We start from the raw sequence: 18,016 nt of genomic DNA, 5'->3' as shown, positions 1-18,016 counted from the left end.
GGCCTGGCTTGCTCATGTGCACATTAGCTCATTTATTGCCTCGCACCAGGAAAACAAACTGCCAAATGAAGTGTAAGCAGTAGCACGCTAACTTCTAGGCAAGGCAGGCTCGACAGCAAAACAGTTTATATTACAATATAGCAGAGGTGATAAAAGTACTGACGTTCCCTACTTGAGTAAAAGTACAGTTACTTATGTCAAGTCATCTTTATTTATACAGCGCTTTCAAACCGCTTTAGCTGTCACAAAGCGCTTGCCAGAAAACACAACATAAAACAACAATACAATACAATCACAATGTAAAAAAAATTACTTTGGTACAGGCTCTGAAATGTACTTGATGAGTAGAAGTAAACAGTATTTTTACCAGATGTTTCGTCCTACGTCAATTTGTAAGATATTAGCAAATGGAGCAAAAATGACCCTCATATTTACGGGCCGTTCTAATCAGGCCAATTGCATGTCATGTGATGTGATCGCTTGTCCTACAGCCAATCACAGGCTGGGATGTACAGGAGCGTGTGAAACGCTTCATATGATTGGCAGAGCCAGGGTGCTTTGATGGCTTATTTTTCTTCGAGGCCAAGTATTTTAATCGTTTTTATGCAGTTAAAAAACAAAACTTATGACCTGGTTTTGAAAATGTATCAAGTAAAAAGTACAGATACTCTAAATGTTAAAATGTAACGGATAAAAGTAAAAAGTAGTCTAAAAAATAAATACTCAGGAAAGTACAAAGTACTGAAAAAAACTACTCTAGCAAAGTTACAAAGTATTTGTACTTTGTTACTTCCCATCTCTGCAATACAGACATCTAAAACCTTCTAAAAGCAAATTCGGCAACTCAGATTCTTCAGGTCAAAGCCTTGTTTAATAGTTAAAAAAATATTTGGCGCCATCTGGTGGCAATCCCCCTCCAATCGTGACAATATCTTTGCCTTTCCGTATTGTTGTATGTTGTTCGTGTGTTTGGGAAGAAAAATATTTTTTTAATTGCAGATTTTCAACTATTGCGAGTGGACGTGGAATGTGTTCTCCACGACAAACAGCGGTTCACCGTACTCGAGTTTCTCGAAGGGTGCCTACCATTCTAGATCAAACGTATCATTTATGAAACCCCGGAGCATTACTCAAAATCAAAAATTTCCGCCTCCTTCTCCTTCCAAAAGGCAAAGCTGCGGTCGATGTATTGGCAAATCTCCTCGTTGCTGAAAGAGGAGATGTCGGTGCCGGCGTAGGGCGAGCCCTCATCCGGCGTGGGCGTCTGCACGATGACTTTGGGGAGCGGCGGAACCTGCGGAAGCTGCCGCGTCTTCGCCACCGTCTCCGTCTCCGCCTCGGCCTCGCGGCCGCCCTCCGCGGACCCGGCTGCCGCCTCGCCGAAAAACTTGAGCTTCAGGTCCTCGAAGCCGTCCTTCCACTGCCGGTCGCCGGCCTGGATGTCCTGGATGACGGCCTTGTGGAAGTCTCGCACCCGCTCCCAGGGGAAGCCGCCCACGTGGTCGAAGACCTCGAAGCACAGCAGGTGCCTCATCTTGCGCTCGTCCACCGGAAGGTCCAGCTCCAGGATGTGGAAGTAGCCCAGCATGAAGAGGTCAAGGGTCAGCTTGTCGTAGTCCAGCGGCACGCCGTCCACACGTGGGAGGAACTGCTCCGGGGAGTAGAGGGCTTGCTGCCTGTGGAGCCTAAAAACGAGAATAATAAAAAAATACATAAAAATAAAAACTTTTGGGCTGAGTATAAATGCTGCAACTTTTGTTTTTTCGCTGACCACAATATTTGAAATGTTATTTTGCCAACCACAGTTTGCGGAGGATCGACTTGCTGCTTGGTATTTTGCTCCAATAACAAATTCCATTCAATTCAGTTTGACTCCGCGGGCTTAACGATTCAATTCGATAAAGTACGGTTCAATTTGACAGGGTATGATGCGATGACGTTTTTATTTGAACGAGCTTGTCAGTACTGTGAAATTTCCTTCTAAGACGGGTCAGCAACCGTTTTTGTCAAAAGAGCCAATTTAGGCCAAACATCAGAAAATCTGTTTGGAGTAAGTTTTTTTTTATTATTATAATTTTGTTGACATTTTAGACTTGTCTGCCTTCCTGTCAAATTTCTGCACATTTTTGGCAATTTTATGAACATATTATGGACATTTTCTGCCTCTATTCTTTCTTTATTGGATATTTTATGGCTTTTTTTTGTGTGATTTTTTTGCTATAAATTTTGGGACATTTTTGGCAATTTAGTGGACATTTAATGGTAATTTTCAGGATTTCTTCTTTTGTTTTTGGACATTTTATGGTTACTTTTTCCACATTTTCTTTTTTGCCTGTTTTAAAATCAATTTTCTGACATTTTGGGCAATTTCAAGGACATTTTATGGTAATATTCTGCTTTGTCAGCTACCTTTCGTCTAAACTTTTCTGACAACTTAAAAATGTGTACTCTGACATTTTTTGATTTAATTATTCTTTAAACAAAAAAAATCGAAATGATTTACTCATTTGCGCCCCAAAACGTATAAATATGTTGTATTATAAATATTACCATGGTCCCAAAAACGTATTCATACGTTCTTTATGTTTTTCTTATGCTGGAGCATACAGAAGGCTTTGATGCAGACTTTTTTGTTTCCTACCGTCGTATCTGTCGCGAAGGCACGCTGGAGATCATCCTCCTCCAGTTGCCCAGCATCTTGTTGACGGCGCTCCTCTGCTTGAAGAAGTGGCCCAAAGAGCTGTTCATCATCTTGTCCCGGCCGCTCTCCTCGCCCCCGCCGCCGCCGCCGTCAACACTCTTCTTCCTCTCGGCGGCGTCTTTGCTCTTGAGCGTCACGGCGTAGGCCGACTTCTTCCAGTGTCCCAGGAAGAGCACCACGATGCGCTCCTTCCTGAGGCTGGTGCTCTCCACCACGCCTCCGCTCGGGGCCTTCTCAGGATCTGGCGCTGGCGTCAAGTCGGCGAAGGCTTCTTCTTCATCCCCGGGCTCGTTCTGCGTCTCGAAATTGGACTTCAGCGTCCTGACCGACACGCCGAATCGCTGGATCTCATCCTCGATCCTCTGGCGGCGGCCCCGGACGGAGGCCTGGCGGTCGGGCGCCTGCGAGAAGACGCTAGCCAGCTGGCTGTCGGGCATCTTGCAGTGCGGCTGCTGGGCGAGGTCGCTCATGAGCAGAGACATGCTCATGACGATGCCCGAGATGCGGCCGCACCAGCCGGGCAGCAGCGGCGGGCGACCGGCCGGGTCGGCGAAGCGGGCGTGGGCGCTGATGTTGACGATGGGCGCCGGCAGGATGTGGCGCAGCTCGTCCACCAGCCGCGCCAGCTCCAGCTCGTAGCCCTCGCCGGCGTGGCGGCGGAGAGTCACGCTGGCGATCTGCTGCTCCAGGTAGACCAGGTCGTGCTCGGTCAGGAGCTCGCCCGACGGGCCCAGGATGGCGTTGTGGGCCTGCGAGTAGCGCCAGTTGACTTTGGACGAGCTCCGGCCGTTCTCCTTGAACAGATGACCAAAAGAGTTGGGGAGCTTTTAGGTGAAATTTCCGGATCAAACTTAAGATCGATGAAAAAAATCGTATTAATTTCTTTGTCTTTCCGTTACTCTTCTGATCTCTGTTGCGACCTACAGTCCGTATATAGTGGCTTCAAACAGGATGTTCTCAGAAGGAAGGGCTTCCTGAACGCCACTTTCCTCCCTGGTTTCCACAGTGGCAAACCGGGGTCGTCTCCCCGGCAACGAGACGATATGCCTGGTACAACCTGCTTCTTGTACATGTGCAATGACAACAAAGTTCCATTCCATTCCAGCAGGTCACAAAAGAGATAGAGAGAGACTGGAAGAGTTAAAAGAAGTGTTTTTGAACCAATAAGAGTGGAAGAGTGGACAATTTTCCAGGGGACAAAAGCTTCTTTGGTCTATTGACCTACACGACGTCAAAGTACTGCAAGTCATCTACTTTCTTATTCTTTCCTAAGGATGCATGAACGATGATGAACGCATACAAGGAAGCCCAAACAATTCTCGGCTATTTTGGCTCGGCGACGGCAATTAGCAAACGCGTCCGGCGTTACCTTCCACCTTTGGTCCTCCTCGTCCAGCAGTCGGGCCTGCAGCTGCCTCACCATCACCTGCCGCTTCCACTCGGCGATGGGCCGGCCCTTCTCGTCGTGGCTGGGCACCAGGTAGTCCATGGCCGCCAGGTTGGCCTCCTCGGCGGGCAGGACCACCATCTTACTCTGCGACGGGCAGCAGCGGGAAGTAAACATGTACAAATACTTTGGATTACAAGTACAATTTTCACTTATTTGTATTTATTTATTTTTTTTTACTTTTACTCCTTACATTTGAAAACATGTGGGACAAGTTAATGCTAGAATTTGAGCAAATGTGGTGGCAACATAGACCAATACCACTTTTCCATAAAAATATATATTATATATATATATTATATACTGTAAATAGTATTTACAGTATATATGTTATTATTACTATTATTATTATTAGTATACGCAATATTGTGTGGGCCTTGCAAAATCAGTCAAAATCCAGTAAAACAGCCGGGAGCAAAGGAGGTTGCTTCAGTGAAAAAGGCTGCCAGTCAATGTGTTAATATGACAAGAAATATGCACTGTGCTGTCACCAATGTCTAACATTAAACGCTTATGCCATCTACTGGCAAAAAAAAATGACCTCAACACAAATCATTGTCTCTCACTTTTTTTTCACAGTACGGTACATCTTTTTAAATGTAACTTCAAGTAACTTTATAAATTACTCTGAAATCAATGCATCGATTAACTAAAAGATAAAACCATATTTGTATTAATATATTTTGCCACTTCTTTGTTAACAAGAGTATAAACAACTGGAAAAACATATTTTATCGTACATTTTTTTTATTGTACATTTAGAACAGATATAAAATGTTTTATTAATTTGTGATTAACTCTTTGACTGCCAGACGTTTTCAGAAAAGGGATGCCGTGGGTGCCAGCCGATTTTAAGCATTTTGACTGATCTTTCAAGGTCCATAGAAAATTATGTGTTTGGACTATGGAAACACACATACTACCAAAAAAAGATTGGACTCTCATCTTTCATCAGAAAAAAAAAGTTTGTTTCTACCTTATTCCGTTTTTCAGTAATCCACAATAGAAAATGGTTAGTTTCACCTCTGTTTTGAAACAAACGTCTTTTAACGTCTTTGGCACTCCTCCATAGGATTTTACTAAACGTTATTTAATGTTTTTGGCAGTCAAAGAGTTAATCATGAGTTAATTATTGGAGTAATGTAATTAAGTACAATTTTTAAAAAAGATAATCAACTGACACTCCTATCCATTGCTATAATATATATACATGGACCCCACCAAAAGAAAGATTAGGATCAGGAAAAAAAAGTATATACTGTATGTATCTATTTCCGTTTTGTAGCAATTAGCATTAGAATATAGCAAAGTTTCATCATTATTCACAAATCTGTTTAGAATTGTGAGTAAATGAACTTTTTGTCAACATGGCCCTGGCTGATCTCTTATACTCTGCTACCACCTGCTGGCCGTTTTTGTAATAACTACTATTGCTTTAAGCTTTTTCTTCAGTTCAGCGGTTTCATCAAATAATTATGTATCCTCTAGCATAAAAAACAACAAATAACGTATAAATACGTTTTTGGGACCATGGCAATATGTGAAAGTTTTTGACAGCTACATTGTCGTATAGTGCTTTTATTTTGTTTGTTTTTATATGAATGTGTATTGTAAAGTGAACGAAGCAGAACCAGAAATCAAATCGGGGTTCGGCTTAGTTCGGCCGGTACAGTTTGGCACCGCCACAAACATGCTAAGTATTCCATCTAAAATGGAGGCAGCGGCGCTTACGGCTTGCCCGGTGAAGACCCCCGAAATGGACGACTGCTTGAGCGACACGATGGGCTTCATGTCGCCGAGGAGCTTCCGGTCGGCGAGGAGGTTGTTGGCGTCGGGTGCCGACTTCTTTGGCTGATGCAGACCTTTAATCACTGAAGGCACAAACGGTCGTCGCCGTCTCGTCACCAGCGCCTCCTCCTGGCCAACATTCCCAGCAATCTCACCAGATGTTGCCGTTTGGACCTTCTCGATGCGTGGGATGATGCTCTTGGAAGGCAGAGGGTACCTGGCCGCCGCAATCGGCTCCTCGCTCTCGGGTTGCTGATTTAACAAGAGGAGGAGGAGGAGATGGGTTTTTTTTTTGGGTTCTTTTCAGGCTTTCTTTGAGGTTTGCTGCAGAAGACAAGCACCTTCAAGGTGTCCATGACGGTCGCAGGCGTCTTCGTGTCGTCTTCCTGCTCTGATGGGACGGCGGCCTGCAAAGTATCAGAAAAACAACATGGATCCATTTTTGCTCATCAACTCACTTTGACATCATTCAAAATCCAAATCCAAAAACGTATAAAAACGTTCTATTTTTAATATTGCCATAGTCCCAAAAACGTACGTTTTTTTTAATGCTAGAACATACAGAAGGCTTTGATGCAGCCTCTCAACTACAAAGAACAGTTGAAGAAATGGTAGTTATTACAAAAACGACCAGCAGGTGGCAGCAGAGTATAAGAGATCAACCAGGGCCACGTTGCAAAAAAAGCTCCTTTTCCCAGTGTTTTAACTCATTTGCTCCCAAAAATGATTCATTTCTATTTTCATTCTCTTGTTAACAAAAATGGAAAAAAAAATGTTAAACTAATAAAAATAGTTTTTTACTTATTTTTTTTTGTACTCATTCAAATTTGGCATTGTTGTTAACACTCCTTCGTCTCTGTGGTGTCGTTTCACTTTACAGGGACTTTAACTCTTTGACTGCCAGACGTTTTCAGAAAAGGGATGCCGTGGGTGCCAGCCGATTTAAGCATTTTTGACTGATCTTTCAAGGTCCACAGAAAATTATGTGTTTGGACTATGGAAACACACATACTACCAAATGAAAGATTGGACTCCCATCTTTCATCAGAAAAAAAAGTTTGTTTCTACCTTATTCCGTTTTTCAGTAATCAACAATAGAAAATGGTTAGTTTCACCTCTGTTTTGAAAAAAAACGTCTTTTAACGTCTTTGGCACTCCATAGGATTTTACTAAACGTTATTTAACGTTTTTGGCAGTCAAAGAGTTAACAATGCGCATCAACCCTTTTACTAGTTCCCACAAAGAGGAAATTCCCAAAGAAAATGCATGTTGCGTTTGCACTTGATTATCTTGACACATCGACTACAAACAAAACAATTTACATGATGAATGAACACAAAAAAAAAACAAAAAAAAACATCTGATGACAGAACTATAAAGGAAAGCACGCATGGCGGCTGTATTGAAAAATGTACACTTGTGCTCATGTGCTACGCGGATAACGCGGGCGCATCGCGAGTCCACATCAAAGTGAAAAATCTGTGGGGGAGGGGCGGGTTTAGGGGAGGGGGAGGGGGGGTCCTCGCCGCTTCCTCTCACACGGCGCTGTTGCTGCTGCTTACCCGAAGTTGCGCAATCCCCCAAGAGATAAACAAGGAGGAGAAGAAGAAGGGAGGAGGAAGAGGAGGAAGAGGAGGAGGTGGTGCTTCCTGGGTGACCCTTCGCGTAACAGTTCAACGTCCCTGTGCGCGCCTTTAATTGGACCCAGTGGCAGCGCGCATTTGGCTTTCATCAACGCCACCTCTCAGCTGCTACACACACACGCACGCACACACGCACGCACGCACACACGCTATCAAAGACCCCGATCACGACACATCAAGAGTTCGCAACCTCGCACTGCGCTCCAGTTCGCTCCTGCCAGCGTTTGCAACAAATTTGGCGCATTTCCCCCTCCATCTTTTTTTTTTTTTTTTTTGGGCGATGTGGGGGATGTACACACACACACACACACACACACACACGCACACATTATACCACACACACAAAGGCTGCGGGTGTAAGTACACATCCTCTCACGAGTTCACACTCTCGGGTTTCCGGGTAGTTGGTTTCCCCGGACAGATCGGCAATCAATCACAAGGGGGCAGTGAGTGCAAACGCCAGCGATGTGAACCACTATAGTGACCCCCTATGTTTTATCCCAGGTCATCTGAAGTGCACCCGCTGTAGCGTAGATTTGGATGTGATCGTTTCCGTACCGCGACGTCACGCTCAAAAATCTTCATTCAGTAAGCTGCAGTGATATTAGTTGCTCTTCATGGAGGATGAAGAATACATGCCTGTGACTATTGTTACACTGGTCAAAATTTGAATCAGAGATGGCTTTAAGTGTCCCTAAATGTATTTTTGACACCAATTTAAAATAATAATAATTTCGTTGCAAATCATGTTTTTGAGATATTTTCATTTTTTGTTTGAAATTCATTAACTGGCAGCCATTTTCACTGAAGCAACTCCCTTCACTTTACTGGATTTTGACTGATTTTGCAAGGCCCCCAGAATATTCTGTTCCATTGCTATAAAAACAGAAAGATTAGAGTCTCTTCCTTCATCAGGAAAAAAAAAAGTTTTTTTTAGTAGAAAGTAGAAAAATTTTCTGTTTCCATTTTGCAGCAAAAAAAACAACAACTTGATTGTGACCTTTTCCTTCTACTCTCTTTTGTAGCTACAACTTAATGTATCAGAACACGCAGAACCACACTGCCCATAAGTGGCCAAATCGTATACAACATGAACAGCGCTCCCAATGAAGGCACACACAAACAAGAGCAAGCCAGAATAAAAAAAATCAAATAAAATACATTTAAAATCGATTCTGAATCGTACTAAATGAGAATCGTGATTCTTATGAGAATCAATTTTCGGGCACACTCATAGTTATGACGATGCAACACAGATGCTATTCGCTAGCCTGTCAATGGCTTTTTGCATTGCTTGTTAGCATTAAGCTAGCCAAAGCATTCCTAAGGCAAAATTTTTGTTTGTTTGAAATACACAACATGTCATTTTCTTTGCTTTATGATTAGTTTGAATCTTAAGGCACAACCGCACAGTGTCGCGATAGCTAAATAATAATAATGACTCTGCGATTCCTCGCCGGCTACATAGATCGACAATTTTTATTCCAAGTTTCAACAAGATAAAAAGGGACCGACCTTTTACGTCAGCGGTTCAGCATGGCTGCGCGTTGAGGATGCGGCGGCGGGACGGCAGGTTCAACACCGGCGGCGTCTGCGCCCGTGGCCGAGCGCCGTAAACAATGAAGCCGGCGGAGGACAGCGTGAATAATTGAATAGGGAAAGGATAGGGTGGCGGCTAATGCGAACGGCGCGCTGGCACGGAGCAGGTATCAGCGCAAGCCTTCGAAAAGAGACATTTTATCCCGTCGCATCCTGATGATTTTTTTTTTTTCCGTCGAATGGAGCGGACGCTCGGCTGGAGAGGACTCGTGAAAGGCGGGAGTGGAAAAACAATGTGACACCGTCACGCCTGACGGATACTTCGAAAAACAACAACGACGACGACAAGCCGCCTGCGGAGGAGGTTTTCAACGTGTTGTCACTGCTGGCTAGTCGGGTCTGAAATGTGTCCTCTACTAGTTGCTCTCAATCCGCTTTGCATCATTTTAACTTCCTGCTTCTACAGCTACCCGTTTAGGCACCAAAGTTGTTGGGCCTGAAAGAATTGTACCATCGACTAATTTCTGCCAGTCCATTATGCCTCAAGTTGGAGTTACTTCAACTTCATGCTTTTACAGATACCCGTTTAGGCAGCGCTCTTGTTGGGCCTGAAACCATTCCTGCTCCTAATCCATTTTGTCTCCAATGAGTCACATGAACTTCCTGCTTCTAAAGCTACCCGTTTAGTTGACAAACTTGTTGGGCCTGAATCAAGTGTGCCCTCTACTGGTTGCTGGCAATCTGTTTTGGCTCTCTGCTTCACTTTGCTACTTCCTAATTTAACCGCTACCCGTTTAAATAACAAACTAGTTGGGCCTGAAAGAACGGTGCTTTCCACTCGTTGCTGCCAATCCACTATTCCTCCTCCGACTCCTGCTTTTACAGCTATGTTATTCACTTCCTGCCTCAACAGCTACCCATTGAGGCAGGAAACTTCTTTGGACCTGAATAATTAAATAATTGTGCCCTCTGCTGGTTGCTGCCTATCTATTGTACCTCCCCTTTGATTTCCTTTGCAGGCGACGGCTTGCGACATCTCTTTCTGCCCATTTAGGCAGCAAAACAAGTTGGGGCTGAAACAACCATTTGCATGAGTTCAATTTGTGAACTGCCTGCATCACCTTTTTAGGCAAAAAAATGTGTCTCCCTTGATTTACTCTGTTGCCTAAACGGGTAGCTGTAGCAGCAGGAAGTCAGGGCCCTCGTCGGGCCTGAAACAACCTCTACGAGTTCCTAACAACAATCATGCCTCCATAGCTACATGTTGTTAACTTCCCACTTCAACAACAACCCGTCTAGGCGACAGATATATCTTCTTCTGCTGCTTCTGTTGACTGTTTATCCATCTACAGCTGCTTCCAGATTGCAAGACGAGGATGGCCGGGTGTACCATTCAAACACGTAGCGTACCCCCTTGCGAACTCTGGCGAGGAAACGCGCTGAACGGAAGCTCCGCTTTGAAGACACCTGCAGAGATGTAATTAAAACTCAGCTGATCTCCAGTAATTGGAGGATCCAGCTCAAGAGGCTTCCTTGAATCTTGCTCTTCCGTGGGATTAAGTTGCCAGTGGCAGGCGCGGAGACGGTGAAACGTGTGAAACCCGAGCCCGTGGATCTCATAACCCACCCCGGGGCCTTCCACCTGAGAAGAGTGGGGGGGAAAGCTGATAGGACCCTTCGGCAGGCGGCGGCTAACAGAGTCCGCGCTAATTACGCCGCCATTGTTGTGCGGGTGGCGAGGCCTGGATCTGGAAGAGCGAGTGCAGCTGCGCTTCTTGCTCTTCTTCTTCTTCTTTTGGACTTGTTGCCGGCTCGCGTTGGCGCGGCCGGTGGTGCGGGTGGTCCGCCGAGACACCTGGGAGGCTTTAAGGTCTGTCGGCGGACAGCATTCCCTGATTACTACGCCGCCCTTTGATCACACGTTGAGGGGTCGTAAATCAAGAACGTGCGGCGCAAACGGACTGAGCTGGTGCTTTTAAATTTTTCTTTGTTTATTATTCAAGACGATTATAAAAAGTACATTGGAACGTCTGTACGCGGTTCAAATGAAACTCAGTGATCCCTTGATCGCAAGTTATACTTACTTTTTACCCCATAAATTTGTCCTTTTATAACACAGCTCACAAAAAGTTTAAGCGATATTGAGCTTTTGGGTGAAATTTCTGGATCAGTAAAGATGGACTTCATTTGATCTCCTCTAAACCTTCGCACATGTCCGACTGTTTCAGCGCTTTGTTAACCTGTCTATGGTATTTTGCATTGTTTGTTAGCATTAAGCTAAATGGATTTACTGAAAGCAAAGTTATACACGTGCAATTCAGTTTTTTAAGATACGACCGGCAGTGGCATTCTTTTTTGGATTCACTTTATGCTAAACATCTGCTTGTTGTGAAGGAAGTTTTTTAGGCCGATGCCGATTTTTGACGGAAAAAAATATAGATTACCGATTAATCTGCAGATTATCTAAAAATATATCCTTGGATGTTTGTGAATATTCATTGTTTGAAGGAAAAACACTCCCGAAGTCGATGCTAACTTCCTGTTAGCATTTGAATGGGATGCTCCCTTCGCTTTTAGCATAAGCTAGCGAAGTTTAAAAACAAAAGCATGTTTTGTATTACAATATACAGTGGATGTAATTCTTGTCATTGTGTGTTTAGTTTTACAGTTAAGTCCAACTGCGGTGTCATTAAACAACTTCAAGGATGCTTAAGGGACAACAGAATAACCAGAATAACATACGCTACACACTTGCTAGTTGCTAATGCTACGCAAGCAAAATGCTGCATTCAGGGTACTTTCACAGCGTCGGAAACTTTGGTTTCCTTCGATGATAACGTTTAAGGGCAAAATAATCAGCGGCCGATTAATCAGTCTGGCCGTAGAAGCAAAGTTGCGTTGAGTTGATTTCACTGCCACTATACAACACTCATGTCTCGAATCTTGGGTCACAAGTCACAAAAAAAAAATCATACCAAAGATAGCTTGTATCTCAGAAACTACCTCCAAAGTTTGGCCACTCAAAAGTCAAAATACCACTGTACTATTTCCCTGTTTGGAAATCTTGTTCAGGCACAAAAATGGAAGCCTAAAATAAAAGTGCGCTCGTTTCCAAGTTCGAGGCACACAAACACTCATTTCCCAGCCAACAAAGCCGAGTGACCTCAGTGTCACAAATGGAGAGAATGATTGCGCGAGATGCTTCCAGATGTTTTGTTTTTACCCCGCCCCGCCCACGCACCCCACAAAACCCCCACCCACCCCCACCCACCCCCACCCACTCCCTCCCTTCGACCACGCCAAGAAGCAGATGGTCAGCACCGAAACAAGACGCGCACACACAGACTTGAGGAGGCCATCTTACGTGCTTCTCCCGGGCTTGCAGGTAGGTGGCGCACTGCTGGTGCCCGTTGTAACGGGCCAGGTGAGAGGCGGTGAAGCCGTCCAGATCTCTGGCCGACGGGTCGGCCTGGCTGGCCAGCAGGCGTTCGCAGCACTGAAAAATCAACAGATGATTGACGGCTGCATTTACGGACTTTTCTTTTTGAATTAACAACCCTTGTGCCGGGCAGCACGGTGGCTGACTGGTTAGCACGTCCGCCTCCCAGTGCAGAGGACGTGAGATCGAGTCCGGGCTTCGGCCTTCCTGGGTGGAGTTTGCATGTTCTCCCCGTGCTTGCGTGGGTTTTCACCGGGTACTCCGGTTTCCTCCCACATTCCAAAAACATGCATGGCAGGTTAATTGAACACTCCAAATTGTCCCTAGGTGTGAATGTGAGTGTGGTTGTTCGTCTCTGTGTGCCCTGCGATTGGCTGGCAACCAGTTCAGGGTGTACCCCGCCTACTGCCCGAAGCCAGCTGGGATAGGCTCCAGCACCCCCGCGACCCTTGTGAGGAAAAAGCGGCCAAGAAAATGGATGGATGGATGGAACCCTTGTGCCCTCATCAGGCATTTTTTTTTACACATTTTTCTAGTTACTTGGAAGGGGAAATCATTTTGGCTGTGCTACAATGAAGGGCTGCAAATTATGGGGGGAGAAAAAAAGCCGATTGAAATGATTGATGTATGATGACTTTGTAGCAGTTTGTTTGTTTGGGTTTTACATTTGAAGAGGTCACAAGTGTAGAAATGAGAGGCCAACAACCTCCATCTCTCCGTTCTCAGCGGCGTCGTGTAGCGGCGTCCCGCCCCACAAATCCTTCAGGATCTTCGCGCCGCCGCAAAGCAGCCGCTCCAAGACACAAGAGTGCCCCCTGCTGGCGGCAAAGTGCAGCGCGGTGGCACCTTCCCGGTCCTGGCAGGACGGCTCCGCGTCCGTGTGGGTCAACTGGCATTTGGAGGGGATAGAAGAGCAAGTAGGGAATGTCGTTTGTGGAGAAGTGGTTTGGAAATTCTCAACAGATGACAATGAACCAAAATGCTCATTCAACTGTCAAAATGTACACTCTGAAAAGAGTTTTATGGATCAAAAATGGACCGATCCACATTATGCTTCAATTTTACCCAAGTAGGATCTGACTTATATTTATGATTTGCTTTACACTAAAAGATCCATTTCTTGACTCACAGATGGGTCCAATTAACCCAAGTAGAGGATTGGTCCATTTTTGACCCAACTGTTTTCAGAATGGTTTTGAATCGGTCAAGAAAAATGTGAAAGGAGGAAGTAAATATGTAAAATATTTCATAATTTCACCATTTTACTACGAATTTTTGACTATGTGATAAATAACTAAAGATATCCTGAATGACTTGAATGGACGTTTGCTCTAAAAAGAGTTGGGTCAAAAATAACCCAACTAATGGACCGATCCTCTACTGTGGGTCAAGAAATGGCTCTTTCAGTGTAAAACATTGGTCAGGTTTGTCATTTTGTATAAAAACAACCCAGAAAGTTGGGTCCATTTTGGATCCATCATTGGGCTACTTTTGACCCAAGGAGGAGGTCAACGTATCAAACGTCTGCATTCATTTGAGAATATTGACAAAGAAAAAGCTGCCAGACGCGCGGTCGTCTCCCCACCAGCCAGGCCACCACGTGGGCGTGTCCCATGTGCGCGGCGGCGTGCAGGCAGCTCATGCCGTCGTGCGCCCTCGCGTGCACGTCGGCCCCGCAGCGCTCCACCAGGTACCGGGCCACCTTCACGTGGCCCTCCTGGCAGGCCAAGTAGAGCGGGGTGGCGCCCGTGGACATCTGGCGGTTCGCGCACCTGAAAGGAATGTCGCGGGCGCTTGTTTGACTTCGGGGTCTGCATTTTGCCGCCACTTTAAAATTTGACACAAAATAACAACGTGTAAAACGTTTTGAGGACTTCAAAAGAGAATAAATATAATGGATTCCATTCCATCAGTATTTACAGGTTTTCACTTTATATGTATGAACTTACAAAATGTTCAAATAACTTCTTTCTTTTTTGTTAGTAACAAAGTGTTGTGTGAAGAATTTGGAGGGAAAAAGGAATTGATTCCATTTTGGACAAAAGGCTTAAAAATGGAAAATGAACTGGAAATGCTTCCCTTTTTTTTCACATTACTATTTTTTTTTTTTTTAAATACATTTGCAAACATTTAAATTACCTGCTTTTATGTTGAGATTATGGGGTGTTATTTTTTTGGGAATAAGGCTGGAACATAAATATGGAATAAGTGAAGGACTGACTTTCTGCATGGCTGAATTTTTCAAAATATATTTTTTTAATGAATGATCAAAAATGTCATATAAATATTATTTATTTATTAATTGTGGGGTGTTGTGTGTACAATTGTGAGGGGAAAATTATATTTTGGAATACGCCGTAAAACAGTGAAACAATGTAAATATGCCTTCCAGATGCACTGTTTGATACATTTCCCCCCCACATTATTATTTTTAAAACTTTTGCAAAATAATCGTGTCATCATTATCGGCTTTGGGCGAAGAATTTTGAGAAAAAAAAAAAGTGAAGCGCCGCAAACGGGCACCCTCCGTTTTGGCCCTGGCGCGAACCGACCTCGGCGCGGGGCCAACCAGCAACTCCACGCAGCCGATGTCCCCGTTGAAGGCGGCGTAGTGCGCCGCCACAGCGCCACATTCGGTCTCCGCCTCCTCCAGCGCCGAGCCGCCAACGGACAGCAGCCAGCGGACCGCCTCCACGCAGCCGAAGCGGGCGGCCAGATGTAGTGCCGTGGCGCCGGCGCCGTCCCGGTCCTGCGCGCGCGCAGCAACGTAGTGCGGTTTCATCACTCACCTTTCAACTTCCTCAAACATTTTCAAAGTATTTCTTTGCATATTCTCACTCTCGAAAAACACGATCAGATAACGAAAAGACTCGCAAAGCATGCGAGCTTCAAGCTCAAGTTTCTCTCAGTTGACAATCACTGTAAAAGTGACACATAAAACAAACACACATTGTATTTTTAAACAACAAAATGTTCAACCAAATCACATGATAAGAGTCAGGTAGCTTAACCCATTCACTCACGGCCATTTTCACTGAAGCAACCCCCTTCGCTCCGGGCTGTTTTACTGGATTTTGACTGATTTTACACAGAATATTAATAATATAAAACATGGAACCTACCAAAAGAAAGATTCGAGTCTCTTCTTTGATTGGGAATAAAAAGTATATTTCTATCTGTTTCCGTTTTGCAGCAATTTGCATTAAAATAGAGCTAAGTTTCATCATTATTCACAAATCTGTTGAAAACACTGGGCAAAAGAGCTTTTTTGCAGCATGGCCCAGGTTGATCTCTTATACTATGCTGCCACCTGCTGGCCGTTTTTGTAATAACTACCATTTCTTCAATCAATCAAAGCCTTCTTCTGTATGCTCGAGCATAAAAAAAACATTGAAATAAATGATTTGGGACCATGGCAATATTTAAAATAGAACGTTTTTGAGAGCAAATGAGTTAATGTTAACACATAGTGTGAAACACGTTTTTAATACTTTGTCCTTCACTCCCAAAAACGTATTTACACGTTTTTTTTTAATGTGCGGGGGGGGGGGGGGGGTGTATGCAAGAGCAAACAGAAGGCTTTGATGTGAAGAGGTGGCTTAAAGAAATTGTCGTTATTACAAAAAAACGGCCAGCAGGTGGCAGCAGAGTATAAGAGATCAACCAATTTGCAATGGATAAAAATAGGCTTTTTTTTTCTTGATGAAAGTTTCTTTATAGCAATAGAAGAAAATATTCTGTGGGTCTTGCAAAACCAGTCAAAATCCAATATCTTTGGTGAAAATGGTTAACTTTCTAAAAACTATTACACGGACCAGCAAAATATACAAACAGCTAAAGACAGCATGAAAAATATCACCTAAAAATCTGCGCTTTAGCACCTGATATCGTGTGGATTGAAGGTACGATAATGGACTCACCTCCACGTTGCATCCCGCCTCGTCCACCAGCCACCTCAGCTCCCTCACGTGTCCCGTCGCCGCCGCATCGTGGGCCGGCGTGGCCCCGTTGGCCGCCCGTCCGTCCGGCGGCAGCTCGTGCTCGCTCACCAGGAAGCGGAGGCACTCCAGGCGGCCGCAGCGGGCGGCGTGATGCGCCGGGCCGGCGCCTTGAGCGTCCACGGCGGCCGAGAGGAGTCCGCAAGACGCCAGTCGCCGCAGGGCGGGCAGGTCGCCCGCTCTCGCCGCCCGGATGGCCTGATGGAGGACCATGGTTAGTTATGGCAACGCTAGAGCTCCTCCGAGGGTAAACGTGTCATTGTGTCCTCCTACCGTGGTGGAAAAGTGACACCTGAGAGGAAGCCAGCTGGCCGGCGTGGCCGCGGGGGGGAGGAGGCGGAGTTAGCCGCTCGGAAAGGTAACGAAAGCAGCTCGTTTTGTTTGCCGCTGACCACATAATGACCCGCCCGCTCGAGCCAGGGGGGGTCGCATGAATGGAAATCATGTCATTATTCTATAGAGATGGACCGATATGGTTTTTTCAGGGCCGATACCGATGCCGATAACCGATATTTGCAACCGATATTCACTTCCAGTAAAAAAATTAAAAAATAAAATAAAAAGTGGGGGGGGGGATATTGGCATCAAAATGTATTTCTTGATTTTAATTAATTAATTAGTAATTAATTTGTATTTTTTTTTAATTTAATTTATTGAAAAAAATCGGACTTTTCAAAATGTAGGGTTTTTTTTGTTTTTTTTTACCTCATTTAAAATTTCTATTAAAAAAAAATGTTCAGGGAGCTCCCAAGGTTATCAATATGCCTGAAAAGCATACTTGAATCATTGAGCCATTTTCAGCAGTAAAAAGTTCATATTTTGTCCAGAATGAATTCGATTCAAATAACTCAAGTCGCAAGTCGTGGTGTCAGTGGGCAAGTTAGTCGGCCATTTTGCGAGCGCTCTCCATGCAAGTCGGCGAGACTTCCTTCTTCGCCGACCCGCTCACTCGACCATTAAAAGGCAGTTTGCAACGACGGAGTCCAACCCAAGACACGCTTAGGACCGCCCCCTCATTTGAATAACATTTCGTCCTGGCAGTATGGAGCAAAACTGAGAAAAATGACTAAATAGATAAATAAATGACTAAAAGTGAAAATAAAAACAGATGTAAAAAAATATAATGAAAAAAATTAAACAACAAAATATATATATATCTATAAATAGATATTTGTTGTATTTATTTCCATTTATATATATTTTTCAATTTAATTTATGAATTATATTTTTTATATCCGTTTTTATCTTCACTTATTTATTTAGTCATTTATTTATTTTGAATTTGAGCAGTTTTGGTATGCCCTAATTTTTGGGCAAATTACATTAAGACCAGACAAAGTCACATTTGACCTTAAATCACACTTTTTCGTTCATGTAAACTATTTCATCTCATTGAAGTCATAATGTATGCAATGTACTCGTTACAGATAATAGAAAACAATTATTTAGAATCTTGTTGAA

At 44.2% G+C, this 18,016-nt stretch overlaps 1 protein-coding gene across 3 annotated transcripts; it reads right to left on the bottom strand.

The window, feature by feature from the left end:
* Window positions 1–12: 12 nt before the first annotated feature.
* espnla (espin like a) lies at window positions 13–17,895 on the bottom strand. 3 transcript variants are annotated; one of them, XM_077583857.1, is made up of 11 exons: window positions 16,478–17,895; window positions 15,110–15,306; window positions 14,143–14,329; window positions 13,264–13,446; window positions 12,483–12,614; window positions 6,278–6,343; window positions 6,092–6,188; window positions 5,880–6,019; window positions 4,071–4,235; window positions 2,642–3,495; window positions 13–1,685 (listed from the first exon to the last, which is right to left on the bottom strand). In XM_077583857.1, exons 1-11 carry the CDS (start codon window positions 16,766–16,768, stop codon window positions 1,127–1,129), a joined length of 2,871 nt encoding a protein of 956 aa, XP_077439983.1. In that variant the 5' UTR covers window positions 16,769–17,895; the 3' UTR covers window positions 13–1,126. The 3 variants fall into 3 exon arrangements, with proteins under 3 accessions (XP_077439983.1, XP_077439984.1, XP_077439985.1); XM_077583858.1 differs by lacking the exon at window positions 14,143–14,329 and having other exon boundaries at window positions 16,478–16,753; window positions 16,829–17,895; XM_077583859.1 differs by lacking the exons at window positions 14,143–14,329; window positions 15,110–15,306.
* Window positions 17,896–18,016: the final 121 nt, after the last annotated feature.

Source organism: Vanacampus margaritifer, chromosome 13 (genome assembly GCF_051991255.1).
Source record: "Vanacampus margaritifer isolate UIUO_Vmar chromosome 13, RoL_Vmar_1.0, whole genome shotgun sequence".
NCBI classification, from domain to species: Eukaryota; Metazoa; Chordata; class Actinopteri; order Syngnathiformes; family Syngnathidae; genus Vanacampus; species Vanacampus margaritifer.
Note: the sequence above shows the minus strand (reverse complement) of the source record. Positions and strands in the feature narration are given on the sequence as shown.